Source organism: Chelonus insularis, unplaced genomic scaffold (assembly GCF_013357705.1).
Source record: "Chelonus insularis isolate UGA/USDA-ARS -01 unplaced genomic scaffold, ASM1335770v1 contig_139_pilon, whole genome shotgun sequence".
NCBI lineage: Eukaryota > Metazoa > Arthropoda > Insecta > Hymenoptera > Braconidae > Chelonus > Chelonus insularis.
The window spans coordinates 1,892,927-1,911,807 of NW_023276379.1; the positions used below are offsets into that span (position 1 = coordinate 1,892,927).

Genomic DNA, 18,881 nt, shown 5'->3' on the forward strand with positions numbered 1-18,881 from the left:
CGCCATGTGTCCAACCTTGATGAAATCACGAATTTACATTTTTAAATTCACGAGTCTCTTATTTATACTAATCCAATAACTCTTCTGAAGTTAAAAAATTTTCTTCCATTTCAAATGTTAATCTATCTTCTTTAGCATCTGCAAAAAAATTTAACTTTTTAGACGTACACCTCTTATGAATGCTTTTGGAATTAAAAATATAAAATTATTTGTACATCTGAGAGGATTATAAAAAAACTTATCTACAAAGTTGAAAATTTTTTTTCTTTTTTTTGTAATTTACAAAGAAAAGAAAAAACGGTTTCAAGTTACAGTTTAAATATTTCTTTCAATTTAACTGTTCACTTTTTGAAAAATATCTTTGAAGAATAAATGCTATTTTTAAGTTTACTTTAAGATTTACTGAGTAAATACGTAAACTGATCGTCGTTTTTGAGTTATACGTTTGTTCTGTCGGTCTTTATCTTCTACTCTTGAGTACTCAGAACAGTCCAACCAACCATAGTTACTTGTATCTATAGGTCCAGAAGAAGAAAAGCTACTGGGTTCCATTTTACTACCTTCCTATCGGATAACTGTATGTAAACCTGAGGATAAGGTCAATAAGAAGTTCGCTTTCAAAGCAGAACATGCAAACATGAGGACTTACCACTTTGCTGCTGACACTAGAGAGAGTATGAATCAGTGGGTAAATGCTCTTACACTGGCGTCACTCTTACAGGATCCCAATCCGTAAGTCAATAGACATTTTTAATTTGATTGAATGCTTGATACTCGAGACTGTAAATAATACAAGAGTGTGTTAGATGCACATACAGAACTAGAATTTCATTAAACTATTTGTCAAACAAGAGTAATGTTTTTGTTTTTATAATTTAATCAAATTTAATTACTTACGAAAACTAAAGTCAAATTGTGGTTTTAGCTTGACTGGAATCTTTTTATTTAAGTAAGATTATCTAGTATTCAATTATCATAAAGAATAAAGAGAAGCTTTTCTCAAGTGCCTTCACTATCCTTTTTCAGTCTTTGAATAATTTAAAATTTACAGAATAAAATTTTGCAGAAGCAGAGAAGAGCCTCCTGTAGCATTGGAAATCGCAGGACCAGCTGATGAAGTTGGAAGTGCCAGGCCAAGTGTTTCTTCAATATCGTCTATTCTTAATCAAAGTGCAGATGATAGTGATTCTGGATTTCACGGACTACAATCAAGAGACGATCCAAGTCAATCGAATAATAATTCCAGTCCTAACAGCATCAATACTGCTTCATTTCCCAATCTCAGTGCTAGTAACAGCAATCATGGTATTGCTAATAGTATAAACAATAATAATAATCATCATAGTCCAGAAAAAATAGAAGACAATCAGCCACGACCGATGGTTAACGGTTGGATGCAACCTCCTCCACAATTTAATCAACCAAGTACCTCATCTCAACAATATGGACACATGATGCCAAATTCTGCTCAATTACAACTCCAACAGCAAGCACAAATGCATCCACAGCATCAAGCGTTGATGCATCAACGAATGGTTCGACAGCAGCATCAAAATGCTATGCAACACCAACATCAGCATATGGTTCAGCAGCAACAACAAATGCAGCAGCAAAGTGCAAGCAATGTTCAAACCGTCCAACCGATGCCTAGAAATTTTGGACAACACGTTTATGCAAATGCCCCACCAAAACCTAGAAGACTGACTGATGGATCAACAGAGTATTCTACGCCTTCTCCAGATCCAGACTTCCGTAAATCTCCAGTTCAACCAAACGTCAGAATGTCCACCAAGTCGCCTATCCCTGATTATGAGAGAGTTAATTCTCTCTATGCATCAAGATTAGCAACGCAATCAACGCCTCCTATAAGAACAGATAAATCAGGGTTAAATTATGGTTACAGTCAAAGCCAGCCATCTGAAAGGCGGACTCCTGATGCATATGGAAGGAGTGCAAAGCCAAGAAATTCACGAGGTAATGGAGATTATGAAGATATTTATTCAGGTCCTCAATTGTATCAAAGACCACCTGGACCAGTTGGTTACAGTAAGGGCTCAGCCCCTATTCCTATTTCTGTTCCTATGTATGTACAACAACATCAATCAAATCAAATTTTTACATCTATTGCATCAAATCCACCAGTTATGAGACAGCAAAGAGTTCAACCACCTCCACGACCGCATAGTGCAGACTTTCTTGAGTACGAGGCTACGAGAAAGCCAAGTCCACAACCTGTCAATCAGAATGGAGGTATTCCAAGCCAACAAAGGCGACCACAAAGACCCAAGTCTAGTTTAGATGTTGTTGGCCCTTCTGAAATTACTTCTAATGGCGACGGATATTATTACTCGGAAGAGAGGTAAAGAAAATATAGTTATTTCAATCAATTAATTTCCGTTGTAATTTGATCGCGGTTTTTAGTTGTATTAAACGTCAATAAAAGACTCATTTTTGAAGAAAGGTCTAATTACATAAATAAATGAGAAATGAAAACAAACCATTAACGATTTTGAATTATTATAAAATGTTTCACTCTCTAACAGCTGATAGGTAATAGCTTTGATCATTAATTTGAAAGTTTTGAATAAAGAGAGACAAGCCTTGAACAATTAACGGAGATTATGACTATCATTAACATCGTTACATGTTATAAACATTATCCTTTGAAATATCTTCAATTACTTTAAACACATTAGGGTTCAATGTTGACAAGATAACTATTTACTCAAAAAAAATTATATTTTTATCATTTCTATTACTAATCAAACTTTATATTTGTAGTAAAAACAAATTTTAATTTATTAAATTCAATGAACAAAAATACTTTCATCAGTTTGGCTTAAAACATTTCGATGAACGATCTTGAAACAACAATAAAATTAAATTAATCGTGTGCGTCTTTTTATTGACTATAAATATCCAACAGAATTTATTTTATTACACTAGAACGCAAAGAATCTTGCACAGATGATATAAATATTGGCAATGTAAGTACTAGCAATAAATATTATTAACATTTTCAGGAAATTTATAACGAAAATCTGTGCATTTATGATATTTGTCGATAAATAAAAAAAAATTAAATGCTTTTTATAAATTATTACTCTGAATAATGATTGAAAAGATAGTTAAATTAATGTACATCATAAATTTAAATAGTTTTGTCATTGTAATTATAATTAAAATTATTACGCTAAACAATATTCGTGTAATTACTCATCTTAAAAAACGTTATTGTCAATATTTTTTTCAATCAATAGAACATAATTAATAATCTTAAGAGTACATTTAACCGATAATTAAATTTTATGTTTAGATATGCAGCTCAAATGCGCCAATCGGCGGTGTACCTCCATCAGAACCCGCAACATCATCAACAGCAGAGAAATCAATCTCTTTCCCGAGCGACAACACCATCAAAATCAAGTTCTCGAGTTGAAGATCATAATGAATCGATAACGCTTAATGAAATTTCATGTTCAGCTGCACGGAGGTCACCGAGAGAATCTCAAATATATAGACAACATCCCGTAGCAACTCAATCTCTCCAGAGATATCCTGAAACAAATGATGCGATGGTACGAAGGTCTTTGCGAGAGCGAAATTATGACCCTTCATTCCACGATTCTTTGATCCACGGTGAAGGAGGAACAGTTCCACGGAGAATACAACGTGACTATGAATCTTCTCCGTTGGTTAACGGTAGATTAGTAGACCCTCTTGAGTCGCATATGTCGCAGAGCTACCATTCTGGTCATTCGGGATCTCGACGTTGGAATGACCAGCAATTCTCTAGGTCAGCGTCGGCTCGATTACCGAGAACACGACATCCAAATGCATCAGATGCAACAGAGAATGATTATGAAAGAGGTTTAGGTCAACCCTCTCGAGATGGAGAGCGAAGAATTCAACAGGTAAATAAAAGAAACTGAAACTCATTAAATTTAGTTCTTTGATGTAACATTTAAACAAGTGTCTCTTTCCCTAGTACAACTGCATTATTTAGCATTTTGGTATTTGTTATTAAAAGTTTTTTAAAATGATTCACTCCATTGAACATAGGTCATCGACACTGACTCACGAGTCGTCTTCAAACCTTCTGATTCATAAAATCCTTCAGGTAAATGCATTCCCGCTCCCACCACTCGCCCTGTTAGCTTTCACCTCATGTCCAACGTGATACACACGTATATATCATAGACTCCCTCTCTACCACTTTTATATCTTAACGACTAAGTCGTTTAGTTATAGTCAACTCACTCTCGAGTCTTTAATCGTCAGTCCTTGGATACTCTTTTACTCAGTAAAGGAGATATAAGTGATGAGTAAAGACGTAATAATATTTGTTTAAATATTACAGAGGGAAGAATCAATGAAACGGCTGTTGGAGTGGAAGCAGCGTATGCTGCAGTCACCTTTGACAAGAAAACCTTCGGGATCTGCAAATGGGAATACAAGGGCTCAGAGTGAGCTGTCAAGTTACTACAAACGTCAAGTACTGTTGGATCTTGCAGCTCATGAAGCTTCAGTTGAGGCACGTCACTCACGAAGACGAGAAGACTCTCATCGACCTCATGTGAGAAGCAAAAGTTCTGACGGACGTCGATCAGTTGCTAATGTGTCGAGGTACAACAGCTACTCCAGTGACGACGAAGGTAGGGACACTTCTTCGCCCGAGCTTATTATATAAGTTTCTGCTTTATTCATATTTATAATTAGATTAGATTCTGAGTATCCAGACTATCGCGTACTATTTAACACTTTTCTAACATACCAGTATAATAATATCCGTGTGTGTGTAAGAATTGAAAAAATGTCAGGACATGATGATGACAAATGCCTGTACATCGTCATGTCTTTAGCGCGTCGACTAATTGTAATGCGTAACGTGGGCTCTGACTAACACACAAAGAGACACATTGTACAGAGAAAAATTTTAAAAACAAGTATACAATTAATAACAAGGACAGAGTTTCAAAGTATAAAAAGTCATAATTGATAGCTTGATCTCTGCTCCTCTAATAACCAACACGAAATTGCAAATACGTGAACACTGTAGCTGTAGTAGACTAAGACAACAAACTGACATTGTGGTCAAATTAAATTCGTAGCGGTAATGTCTCGGGGCGCCTTCTCTCTGCTGTGCTGTTAGGGGGTCTTGGCTCGCTGGTGAATGGAGAGATTAACACTTAGTTAAAAGCAACTTAATGTATAGTGTAACAATTGTCGATGTATACTCCGACTTATATAGGCTCTGGCGATGAGCATGGCATGGCCAAGGTGCATCCACTAACTCTTTATCAGACATTCATTAAATTTAATATCCCATTCAAATAATTTATCATCAAACTAATCACGAGGATTTTGTCCTCTCTTTCTAACTAACTTCCTCACCTTTGCTTGAATTCAGTGACTCATTGGTTATCCTGGTATGCTTATTAAAAAAAAATTTTTTTCACTATTTTTTATTGAACTTACGAGTAATGGAAGCACCTCGTGTCTGTTTTTCTCACGATCTATCAGAGCCTGGCGATGTCCGGAGGAAGCGAACGCGTAGACCCTCGCACGCAGGGCGGAGCCCCCGACAGACCGGCGACGAGAATGCTGACACTAATCCTGGAGATCAAGACAGTGCCAAAGGAAGATCTAATTCAACTCTATCATCAGTTTCATTTACTTCTGCTCTATTTGGTGGAATTCCGCCGGATGCCGGATATGAAGAGGTCAGTTTTCCGCCCCTTCAGGACTGTACCACAGAAACAATGAAATCAATTAAGGACAATGATCTCATTGTTAAAATACCGAAGAAGCCCGGAATACTCAAGACTCCCTCGTCGTTTCCTAATAGACAAAGCAATAAAAACGATGGAGCAAGACTGAATACTCTCGCTGGATATATTCCGGGAGAAACTTGGCAAACTACTAAAAATGTTCAATGGGATTCAACGGAAGATAAAGAAAATTGGGACTCGAAAATTGATGAAAGTAAAGTTATCAAAGAGTTTTCTTATCAGTATATTAAAGCTGAAGAAGTTGATGAAAAAAATCAGATTAAAGAATCCGTAAATCTAGTTCAAAATAGAATTAAATCATTTGAGTCGAGTATTGATGAAAAGGCATCAGTTAAAGAAATCATATCAATGCAAGATCCTTTGAAACTATCACCTCCACAAGCTACTGAAGCTCATGTAGCTAAAGTTGAATTATCACGACAAGGTAATTTAAATATTCGTGAATTCGCACTTGGTAATGGTAATCATGGAAATATTAATAAAGTTAATGAAATGAAAAATGAAGAAAAACCAAATGATACAAGTAAATCAGTCAAGGATTTGCTTGCAGACTTTGAAAGAAAATCTCAACAGGTTAGACATCAAGAAAATAGTCGACGTGAAGAAATAAAACATCGAGGAGTTTTTAGTGATACAGAAACATTGTTATATGATACTGGAAGTGATCTTGATCAATTGGATAAAAGTGAAGAAGAAGTTGATGAAAGAAAAAACGTAGAACAGAAACAACTTCATGAGAATAGTGTTGAAAAAAGTCTTTGTGATAAAAAAGAAATTAAAGGAGCTTTTAAAGAAACTTTTCATTCTCAAGAAACAATTGCTGGACTAAGTATAGATGAGACTCCTGATGCTTTTGCACGATTAAGCATGACTGAATCTATGGTGACTCACGGAGATGAATTATCGACAAAAGGAGATGATAGTCCCGAACCGAAAATTGAAGATATTAATCCAGAGGACCATTATCTTCCAATGTCACCACGAAAAGCTATTTTAGATCCAAATGATGATGACAGACCTGATCCCAAAATGATGAAGAGTCTCTTTGCTAATTTACGTCATGAGGAAAGCTCTTATGTTGAAATGACGCAGAATGGAATTAGTCATTCACTTTTAGCACCAAATGAAAACGATAATAAACTCGATTCTGGTGATTATTCTACCTTAGATGCATCACACTATGAATTTGTTTGTGTCGCTGATAATAAAATGGAGCCTGTTTATATGGAATTGAATCAACTTGCTGAAAAAGAAGAAAAAGAAAGTGTTGAAAAGCCTGCGAAGAAAAAAGATTCAAGTGAAAATAATCAACGACCAGCTCGTACAGATCTTCCAGATATTCTTACAACATTAAAATCAGATAGCTCTGATGCTGATGATGAATCTTCTAGAGATTTAGATTCTATCGATGCACCAAGACATCCTCGATTTAGTTTATCTGATACCTTCAGGCCTGCTTCGTATTATCTGGGAGCAAGTAGAACTCTTATAGCAGAATTACACGATTCCTCCGACAGCGAATTAGTTTCTCCACCTCCGATACCAACTTCTCCGCCTCCAATGGATGATTTAGATTCCTTAGACATGCAAGAGACTTTGGAGGTAAAAAAATGCTCACCTCAAGTTCCAGTTAATCGAGATTCTACAAGATCTTCTCCTAAATCATGGAATAAAGCAACTGGCCAAGTTGAAACTCCACGACCACCTTCAAGATTCTCAGAAGCTACAATAAGTTCTACATTTAGAGATAGTCGTATTTCGCTTGAAAGTGCATCTGGAAGCGATTCTTTAGAACTACGAAACCCCGATGAAGAAGCTCGTCACAGGCGAATGAAGAGACGACCAGTAAGCGATGAAGTCTGCGAAGTTTTAGATAGTCTTGATGAATTGGAATCACTTGGAAGTCGATTTGACGGTGCAAGTATTGACCTTGATCAATATCTTGAAGAACTTCAAGCACGAGATGCCTTCAACTTAGTAGATCTATACGCTAAAGATTTAAGTTACAATAGGATCTACGGACTTAACGAGAATATGTTGGTCACTGATAAAATCCAAAAGACAACGTCCCAAGAGATGTCAAAGATAAGTCTTAACCCTAGTACTTTAGACCAACCATTTCACTACAATTCTCGAACAAAAACAAGCTCAGTTTCTTCTTTACCATCGATAAGAGTCAGCGATAAACCCAGTCCCAGTCATCAACACTCACAATCATTTACGGGGGATGCTCATTACGAGAATGTAGCAAGATTCTCACCAGTTAGAAGCTCGCCAGCAGTTCGATCGGAAGGTGAACTAATGAAGGAAGACTTCAGGTGCCAAAAAAACCAAGCTCAGCCACATATATCTCACACTAGAGACTCTAGTTATCCCATGACAACTCCTGGAGGATCTAACGCAATTTCTGCTAGTTATCAGAGGCCTAATAGTGCTTTATCAATGCCAATGGCTTCTCAAGTGAATTCAATAATTTCAGGAAGTCATACAAACTCGTATTGTCCACGTGGTCAATCACCTTATAACGATCAAAGGACTCGTAATCATTCTAGATCAGCTAGCCAAGATTCTGCTAGGTATTCTTTATCACCTAATCATCAATCATCATCAAGCCAAGACTCTAATCATATTTCATCGTCGTCTGTTGCTAAAACTACTACTCAAAATACAAGAAATTCTCCGAGAGCGTATTTGAATCAAAGTAATAATCAACAAAATGAAGAAAATGATCAATCGGGGGCACCATATTATTATTCAGATCTACAAGTAGCTGTAAGTGGAGCTGAGAAGCCGCCATCAAGACCAGCACAAACTTTAATTGCTCATACATCTCGACTACCTCAATTAAATAACCAACGAGATGATTCTTCGGGATTAAACAAAAGAAATGATATTAGTAGACTTGTGAATCCCATTAACAGACAAATGCCTCGGAGAATTGAAGTAGAAGACATTGATGAAGCTAGAAGAATTGCAGCAGAATTAAGAAAGACATCAAGTCAATTTTTGGCCGACACTAAATCAAGATTAGTAGATAAGAGAAATTTTTATGAATCAGATACTTTAAGACGAGTCAAATCTACAGATCCACTATCTGATGTACCTCTACCTGATGTAAGTACAATAAACTTGTATCCTCATGGACTCAGAGATAAATCCGGAAGTCAAACACAATTAGCAACTGGTGAATCTATTCAAGAAGTATCGCAAGCAATAGTCCAGCCCTCTCACAGAAGATCTAGGTCATTAGAAGGACTTTTAGATGATGTTGGTTTACAAAATCTAGTAGAACAACGTAACAGAGCTAACAGAGTGTCCTCAGTACCTCCTACAAACACCCAAGTAGAGAATAATAGCTCTCGACAATCAACATTCTCTCGAATTAATTCAGAGGAACCCTTTGAAGGTGAAGAAACGTGGGAGCAGGATACTTTATGGAGAGAGAGTCTTAGAAGAGTAAGTCTTCGCCATGCCAGGTCTTTAGATAATTTAGACAGCCCAGGAAGATCTGGTGAAGTTCCAAATGATACTAAAGCTCGTCCAAAAATTACTCGAGGTGCTACTTACGTTAATGAAGCTATTCTGCAACGTTTAACTTCACCGGAAGACAGTCAAGAACGACCAAGAGTTAAAAGACGAGTAGAAGTAAACGAAAGTGAAGTAAATCAAGAAGACGATGGAGCTTATGAATCTCTTGCTATGGATAGAAGTGCTGGAGGGTACATTTGGAATCCAACTGAAAATGAATCATTCAGACAATCAAGTCAAACAAATTCAAGTAATTTTTTAGACCAAGGCAACCTTCCCCAGACTCATCAGCAAACAGAATCACGCTCATTCGAGTTCGATCGCGAGAAGTTACGTCAATGGGATCTTCTGTCGAGTGCTTGTTTACTCCAAGAACAACAACGCACTTCGATGGCAGAGTCAGGGAGAGGGTTGCCAGAGCGTCGCATCTTACATGATGGTCAAGATGATGTGTCAACAATGATAATGATGATGGAGGAGGAGAGAAGGATACGAAAAATAAGGACAGAGTGTAGTGGTAACAAGGTTGAGATGATTGATGGAGAAAAGTCAACTGAGGAGAAGGAGAATGGCAGAGGTGAGTGGCACTTTGGGACTGGTGCTGGGTTCAGGAAGTAAACATGACGTTCACCCAAGCCGGGTTCCAACATAGTCCCTTGCCTCAGCCTTCTCACTGATTTTGTAGAAAACTGCCAGGACATTCGTCAACATAACGAGACTTTAGTTTTTAAATATATAACGGACCGAGTTCCAACTCGTTTTTTTTGGACAGTTTTTGTTTTATTATTTTTCATTCACAGGAAAGTCTCGTTTTTACAGTACATTTAACAGTTGATCTTAACGGATTCGAGTTGGAACGCGGCCTGGGTAATTTGCCAGTCGATGTGTCTCTAAAATAGATTTTCTATACATAATACATTATATACATACATATATAATAATTGCGAATTTTTCATGAACTGCAACTGACTTATAAGCGTCATGACCGTATCAAAAAATTGAACTAAAAACGAATGCGAAGGCAAGTTGCCAGCTAAAGCGTTTATAAAAGTTTTAAAAGCTGAATAATTTCAGCTTCAGAAAATAGTTGACTGACAACGACTCCAGATGTATTTTTCTCTTTTAATTTTTGTATCTGAATATTACACTCATTGTCTTGGATACTTAGACTGAAGAGTGGACTGAAATTTTGTTAAAATTAAGCTTGGTCAGCGTTAATTAATTTTTTTTTTTTTGTACATAATAGTTGTTATTATATTATCATTAGTCTGATTTTAACTAGATCAATCTTATGTTTTTTTTTTTACAATGCATATTATTTTTAAAATATTTTATTATTATCAGTTACTCTATTTTTAGTGAGAGAAAAAATATATAGATATAAATATAAACTAGTTCTCATTAAAATTTTGTAAATAATTACTTCTAATAAGCACATAATTAATTATAATTGATATATCAATCGACTATATCTTGTCTTGTAAATAAGATTGAAAAATTATTTTTGGCAATACAAGCAATATTTACAAAATTTTATTCGATTTATTTGTTTATTTATTCATCTAATAATTCATTCTTAGTCCTAAAAAATTCAATCATATCTTCAAGATATTCGAAAGAATCAATTATCATTTTCAAGCCGACCTAATCTTTTTTACTCCATTATTCTATTTTCATGCTCATTAATTCCCCCCCAAAAGGTCCAATATCCGATCCTATTTCATTAATAAAAAACAAAAATAGAGAATACTATTTGTAGCTTTAGACTTGTACTAATTCCATTAACTCCAATACAATGAATAAAGATCAGTCAATTTAAATAAGATGAGACTTGAACGACATTAATGAACATTATTGACTATAATCTCTATAGTCTTTGATGTTCAATAAGACATAACATGAAGCTTTGGTCAACAGTAACTCAATAAGCTCTCAAGCTTCCGCAACATTGCTTTCTTCCCTGTACATTGCACTTTATCCAAGGTTCAATAACACTGATGACCAAGTGTGTGATGTTCCCTAACCACAACAAAGATCTATACAAGGTATATAAAGTATACATGTGTACCAGCAGTCATGTATTGACAAAGTATAACATACAATAAGAATCGATCCCTTGTAGATTTCAATTTACAGACGTATTGTATGTACAAATCCACAAGTGTAAAGCTATAGTTATCTAGCAGTAGGTCACCAATACTTGCTTCAAATTTTCTCTCTTGGAAAACCATCAAATATCCAACACCTCTTTTATTTTCGTCAGCACTTATTTAAGCTTAAAACTCCATCTAATAAATGATTATTTAATTACTCTCATCATCAATGTTTTTAAATAGAACATAACCTCGTTTTTAATTAAAATAACTACTAATAATAATGATTTATAGAAGATAATTAGATGCTCTCGTACCTTATTAATGTTTTTATTGTTGGTCCAGTCTGAAATTAGCTACGGAAGTTGATTTTAATTTACGTTTCATTGACGATCAAGTAGGAAAAAAAAACGTTTGATGGTACAGCAGACAGTGAAGAAAAAGAGCGGGTCCCCCGGTAGTTCATAACAGCCACCGGTTGACAAACGTTGAAGCATGAGGAGAGTAGGGCGAGCTTGGTTCGGTGAGAGTAACGTGCGAGTCAAACAGGTCGAAAGAACCAAGTCAGTCAGCCGATGGCGCTCCATGCGATATCATGTGCGCGTCTTTGAAATATTATTTTATTTATTGAACACGATGTGTCTCGACTGTCTATCAATGTCATTGGTTTTTGAGAGTTTATCATGTACGGAATTTAAATAAGAAACGTATTTTTATACTAAATAAACTTTAACCAAACTTTTTAGTACTGTCATCACGATCCAAAGTGAAACAATGTGACAATTGACAATCAGAGCATGATAGGTTAGAATTTTAGAATACTATTATATGCATGATTGAACATCAATTTGATTGAATATAACAATCAAACTTATTCTAAAATAACAAGTAAAAGTGTTGATTACTGATGATATAAAAATGATAATTAATGAAGAAGTTAGGTGACATATGGAAGTAGTATAGTTTGAAAGTTATGAGAAATAAAAGCAAACGAGACAGACAGAGAGAAACTCAAAGCTGATTGCAAGTGCAGTTGGACTAATTAAATTATAGCTGATTGACTCGGCAAACTCGGAGAGAGTACAGTATTGATTCTATACCTTCAACGTCCGATTCAGCAGAGGAAGCTTCATGGATACAGATTGCAAGGAAGCTAAAGTTATCACGACTCTGTGAAAAAATCGATCGTTCTCTTTCAGTTACCATGCTCACGTGAGGATATTCATGGCCTTATATCTTTCAAAAATATATTTCACAAGATGATGTATTTTCCATGAAAGCAAGATGTATATTTTTAAAATAATAGAAATTTCAAATTGATTCATTTTTTATCTGAAAGGCATTTTGGAAATGTTTTAAAGTGTTATAGAAAGAAAAAATATCAAGTTTATTTTCTGACTTAAAACAAAAAAATTAAATAAAAAAATACATTTCCTACTGGAGCAATTCATGTCAATGAAACAAACATTTGACGAATCGACTGCTCGTATGCTTTTGTTTGTGAATACCGGAAGCGTCGACGTCGCGGAAAGTCCGCATTGAGGTGTCACCCACCAACAATGTAATACATACACCAACAGTGAATGAACGTGAGATTCACGGAAAGTTACATTTACGTTTACCAGCCTCTGAATTTTTTATTCAAGAAATGGGTGCAGGCAAGGTTGGACTTATTTGTGGAAGCTGTTGGACTGGAAAATACAGTATGTATTTAATAATTATGTATATAAATACGAAAATACTGGTGTACAACGTTTCTAAATTATTTTTCAGGGTATTACTTTGAATAATATTTTAATGCTTTAAGAAAAAAACATGTTGAATGATGAGAGAAGCTATAAGTTGGAGTTTCAATTCAAGTTTTGAAATGATTAAACGAAATAAATTTTCATCAAAGAAGGAAGAAAGTGAAAAAGAGTAGTGGAATGGTTTTGGTTTTGATTAGAGTGAATTCAATATGAGATTAGTCATGAATTCTTGTATGTCTAAGAGAAAAATCTAGAGTAAAAGTGATAAAAGTAATCTATCTTTTGGTGGCCTTTTAAATTCCTGAGGCTGAATTTCATAAGATAACCTTTCATTGGCCCTTCATGTTGGTATGCAGTGAATGAAATAACTTGAGTAGTACTATTCTAGATTCTGAAGTCAATGAAAAGCAAGTTTTTATTAAACTTCTTACACAATTTTAATTATTTCTTCCAACCATAATTCAAATTGTTTTTTTTTATCAAGTATAATTAATTTTAATTAAAGCTTTTTTAATCTTAATAATAATCATTATAATTTCTTCTTTTCGTTTGGATTTTATAAAATGATTAGAGTCACTTGATGCTAGAGTATAAATTCATGACAGTTATATCAACAAAGACTGAGATAAATTTATGATAAATTATTTTGCTGAATATTGGAAAACATGAATTGAAACTCCATCATATGAGCAATGTTTCATTTCTCTTTCAAAATAAAACATACATAATATTTGCTTTTCAAAGACAGTATAAAAAAGTATACGACAAATCACACAGAATTCCCGTTGGAAGATGCGTCTTGCCCTTTTCATCTTACTCATCTCCAACTCTCTCTCGTGTCCTGCATTTAAACGTCATGTGTACACATCCAACTCTAATACGTCTGTGAGCAGTTGCTACTCACATGTACTATAACTCGACATGTATGTATGAATGGTCGATTCGACCGGTACTATTGGTTCTGCAAAAACATCAATACATAACTATACAATACTCATATATTTATGTAATCTATGATTGCTTAGAGAAAAATAGTAGGATATTACCGCAATATTTTCTTAAAAAATATTGAAAAAGAAAAAATATAAATGATTGTAATTTTTCACCGTCAACACATAAATAATCTTCATCTTTTCTGTCATTGTTTTTACCAGTAAATGACTAAAGAATAGATCGTAAAATAGATCTCATGCAGTTTTAAGTTAGGTACTAGAAACTTTCAAGGTTTAGGTTTAAAAAATTTCTTACAGGTATAGAAAAGGTATTATAAATGGTTAGTAAAGCGTAGCTCAATATCTCAGGTGATTTCAACCTTCTAAATCGATACTAAGAATCCCGTTAGAAGCTAAAAAACTTGAATTTAATACTTATTTCCTATTTTACACTTCATTGATATAGTTTTATAAACATTTAGTTATTAATATTAGCTAGTTGTTCGAAATAAATTAAACGTGATATCAAAGTAAAGGAATTTTTTATTGGTCATTCACTTCTTTATCGATGACTGCGAGCTATTCAAAGTGCAAGAGAGGGAAAGAAAAGTGAGGGGAATAATTAAAGAAAAAAATCTTAGGTGTGGTTATCTAGTAGAGAAATATATTTTATTTTGCGTGTGAGAAATGTCCTACTTTTTCTGTTATATTTTGCAACAAATCATTAAATTTTATTCATCACAAAATTAGTTGAAGTTAAAAAAGTTTTTATTGTTATTAAATCTGTGTGGGTTTTGAATTTTAATTTTTTTGATTATTTATGGAATGTTAATAAGCTAAAGTAGATGATTTACTATCCAATGTTGCAACACATACCGTTATTATCGTACAGCTTATTGCTAAATACTTGAGGAAAAATTTGCAAAATAAAGCAAAATAAAATTATAGTTTTTATTATAATGCAAATATTTCAGTAAAAAAATATTATGCATATTTATAAGGGTTTTTTTTACTGTAAAATAATTTACTAGTAGAGAATTCGTTGAAGAATAAATCGGTTTAAGCGATTAGTTTGTGAATTTTTCTAATAAAATTTATCAACACTTGAATATACTTAAAAAATAGGAAAAAATATCGAGAAAATAGCAATGAAATATTATATAAAATAATGAGAAAAAGAAGACTATAATACTGTCACATGCAGCAACAGGTTTGATACAAATAAGCTAGAAAAAGGGCTTCTCGATTCTCCCCTTTTTCTTGACTCGTGGAAGTGGCACTCTATCAATTGGTCGTTTGTTGTGGGAGATAATGTGATAAACAAAGCCATTAAAATACCATCAACACATGTTTTTCCCCATCATCAAAGCAATCAAAATAAAGCTAAATTATTTCGACATCACATATTTTATATTATTTTTGAATGAGAAACATGAAGTTTTCTCAACAAATTTTTAAGAATAAAATAAAAAGAAAGATAAACTGGCAGACAAAAAAGCTCAAGTCGACAGTTAGATTGCTTTCCACGCCCATTTCCTAAGGCAAAGCCGATCGACCGAGAAAGCTTGTGGTGGAAAGATCGGCTTTTTGGTAGGTTCTCTTGAAATTGTGGATTTTCGTCTGCCAACCCCAACTCCTCCTGACTTCCGACATCTCAGAGAAAGCTATTAACCTATGAAAGATCTTCTCCAACCCTTTTTTCGCACAATCCCTTGCTTTTTTATTCCATCTATCATTTTTCCTCATGCTCATTGTTGTTATCGATACTTGGGAATTCTTACGATTGGAGCCTTTTTTAAAGCTTCTTCTTAGCATCGTTGAATGGATGATTGTTCAGATTATTAAGGATTTACATGACCAGCAAAATTGAAAGATCATTTTGAATTAAAAAAGATCAGCTTCCTTTTTGGAGTAATAAATAATTTTCTGCTCCAAAATAATAATTACTTGGTAAGTGATGACAATGTTTCTTTCAATTGATCCATTTGTTGTAACAATTGTCTGCTTTGTGCATGACTATCATCACTAATTCTATTTTCTTCGAAAAGCTATGAATGGTGGTCCAATAGACATCATCAGAATAGCAACAAAGTACTTAAACTTGCTATGACCTTGGTAAGTGAAACATTTCTTGTGACATCAAAGAATCTCTAGTCTCGGCTAGACATTCTGTGTCGCCAGACACAGTTGGATAGTTTGCAAAATTCTAAACTTAGCTTCTAGCACATTGACCTCTATTTTCTTCAACATTCGGTAACTCATTTATCAAAGTATAAATTGCTTTAGTTGACAAGATCAATTCAAATTTCTCTTCGATCTTCAACTACCCCCAGATTGATCATCAATAAATGATTTAGTTTACTAATTTCTTAGTCACCCAACACAAAGCAAATTTTCAACACTAAAAGACTTTTCATGTTTCTAGTTTTCCAGAACTTTTGCCAATTGGGTCGTTTATATTTACTATCCAAGTGTGTCTTATTCATCTGTAAAGTGATATAATAGAAAACGGATAAGTTTTCTCGAGTAGGATCCTTATTACCAGAATCAAATTGGGTCAATCGAGTTGACAAAATAGAATTCCCTCAATCCTCTTCATTCGTTATCTATTTCAAGCTAAAACAATTTCTCTTCACTTTCGTCCTGTATTCGTGCAGTTGAAGGGAAAAAGTTTCCCAGGGTTTAATTTAATCATTAAGCAAAAAAAATAGGATAGAGGAAATGTATGCGACGAGTAACTTGACACAAGAGCGTGGAAACATAGAAGCAGTTTTCGTGTTGTGTGTTGGACTTGTGCAACTAGATTGGCCCGTAATATAGCGGCCTCGTTTTGTTGGTTAATTGCACGCGATAAATTGTCCTTTCCGGTCCTCACTGGACGGTCTACGACTTATACATAAGCGAGAACTGTGTTTCTATGGTAGTCAACGCTCTTAGCACAAAACCCCTTTTTCCTTTCATATGTTGTTCCATTTTCATTAGCTCTACATATCCTACTACACATCATAAATGTGCTTTTTCTCATGCTGATGATGATAATAATATCGTGAAAACAAAATCATTTAGTCTTGTTTAACGAATTTAACTTGTCTACATGAAATTAAACTGGGCAAAAAATTATCATCATCAGTAATATATCTCATCAATTAATTATTGAATTAAGCAGAGTATTATGAAAATGTTCAACAGATCAACATTAGCTTTGAAAGCAAAAACTTAAACAAAATTGGCGAGAGGATATTTTGATAGTTTATGTTATCATTGTTGATCCTCTCAATGACATTGTCTTGCAGAAATTAGTTGATGTGACAAATTAAACCAGGAAACAGTAATCAATTAATTTAATTGTTGACCTCACCGAGAGAGTAAATTTCAAATTAAACTGATGTCACTGTTATTTGCCTGAAACAATTGCAAACTCTTGAATGCAAATTCATTCCAATGCTGAAAAGGTTGGAATTATTTGAATTAACGATTCCATTGTGTTATTACAAGAGCTTCTCGACCTTGTAGTAATCGATTATTTATTATTAACGTAATAGTACACTACACTATACGTGATATTACCATTGATTGTTTATCACTGACACTATTAAAAACTCATCCAATAAGTGCTTGACGCTCCACCACGACCTAGAATCTCAAACCTTGAAGCGTTTCAATCTTCTTCACTTCAATTGATTTCGACATACTTAGTAACACCACCACTAGTCTTGGTCTTTTTCGTTTTCTTTATGTATTAGCCGTCCATTGTTGGATATAAATATCTTAACCAAAGATTTTTTTGTGTTAAATGAGAATAGATATCTTGAGCTCAACCAGAGAAACATCATATACATTGGATTTTTTTTTTAAGCTTGCGGTTGAGCTGTGTTTTAGCTTATCCGTAGAATATTTATGACATGACTCAGGTAACTTCAGAATATGCGGCTGCATCTTTATACTTAAACTTCTGCTATATGTTGCCAGAACAGCATACAGCTAGTAACACAATCTTCAGTCTCATTTTTAAAAATACATGGAAAAAATGCGAATAAAAAATTATATTTATTTTTCAATTTAATACTTTTATTTTTAACTTGACAGAATTTATCTTTCTCTATCAACACCATTGCCGCGACAAGTTTATATTTAAAATTAACTCAATGTTTTCTATGAGAAGATATTTTTTTATAAATTTCAACTTCTTGCTTTTTTTTATGATATGTGTGCTGTTAATATTGATAAGAAGATTAAAAATTTGAACAAATTTAATGGAATTTAATTAAAAGTAATGAAGTTATACCTGTGTGTTTTAAATAAACGTATAAAAATCATCAAAATATACAACGTATAAATGGATATTAAATATGCTTGTTTATTGAAGAGTAAAATTATTTCTTAATTAAGGAAAAATTTATCAGATTATCTGTAAATAGTTATTACGAAATATTTTATACATCAGACTTGGATTGCATAAAAATTCAGTTTAAATGTAGTCTGGATTCCAATAGACATGAATTCTCCATTAAATATAAAAATTGTTAATTAATTTTAATTAAAAAATATTTGCATCGAATTGTCAGGAAAAAATTATTTTTTTTTATTTAATAGAAAAACTTTTGTTTAAATATTAAAGATTATTTATACGATTATTTTCAGTGAATTATTTTTCAAGTGTTATTTTTATTAACAAAATTCATATTAAAAGTCAAGTATTTAATAGTAGAATTGATAATAAATTAACTTTGCTCAGATAAATCGTAAATTGATTCAATTATTTTCAAAATAGAATATTTATTTAAAATT

General features: G+C 33.7%; 1 protein-coding gene across 11 annotated transcripts in view; it reads left to right on the top strand.

Annotated features, from left to right (window-relative positions):
• The window catches only part of kmr (kramer), a 104,249-nt gene that overhangs the window by 53,039 nt on the left and 32,329 nt on the right, over positions 1-18,881 (top strand). For 5 of the 11 annotated variants that reach the window (XM_035096059.1, XM_035096061.1, XM_035096060.1 and 2 more), the window contains 5 exons: positions 522-732; positions 1,052-2,359; positions 3,317-3,914; positions 4,361-4,655; positions 5,524-10,677. In XM_035096059.1, the coding sequence (XP_034951950.1) occupies positions 522-732; positions 1,052-2,359; positions 3,317-3,914; positions 4,361-4,655; positions 5,524-9,938 (6,827 nt within the window). In that variant the 3' untranslated portion in view covers positions 9,939-10,677. Of the gene's footprint in view, positions 1-521; positions 733-1,051; positions 2,360-3,316; positions 3,915-4,360; positions 4,656-5,523; positions 10,678-18,881 lie in introns of those variants that run through there. The other 6 variants (XR_004691223.1, XM_035096063.1, XM_035096065.1 and 3 more) reach the window with 3 other exon arrangements.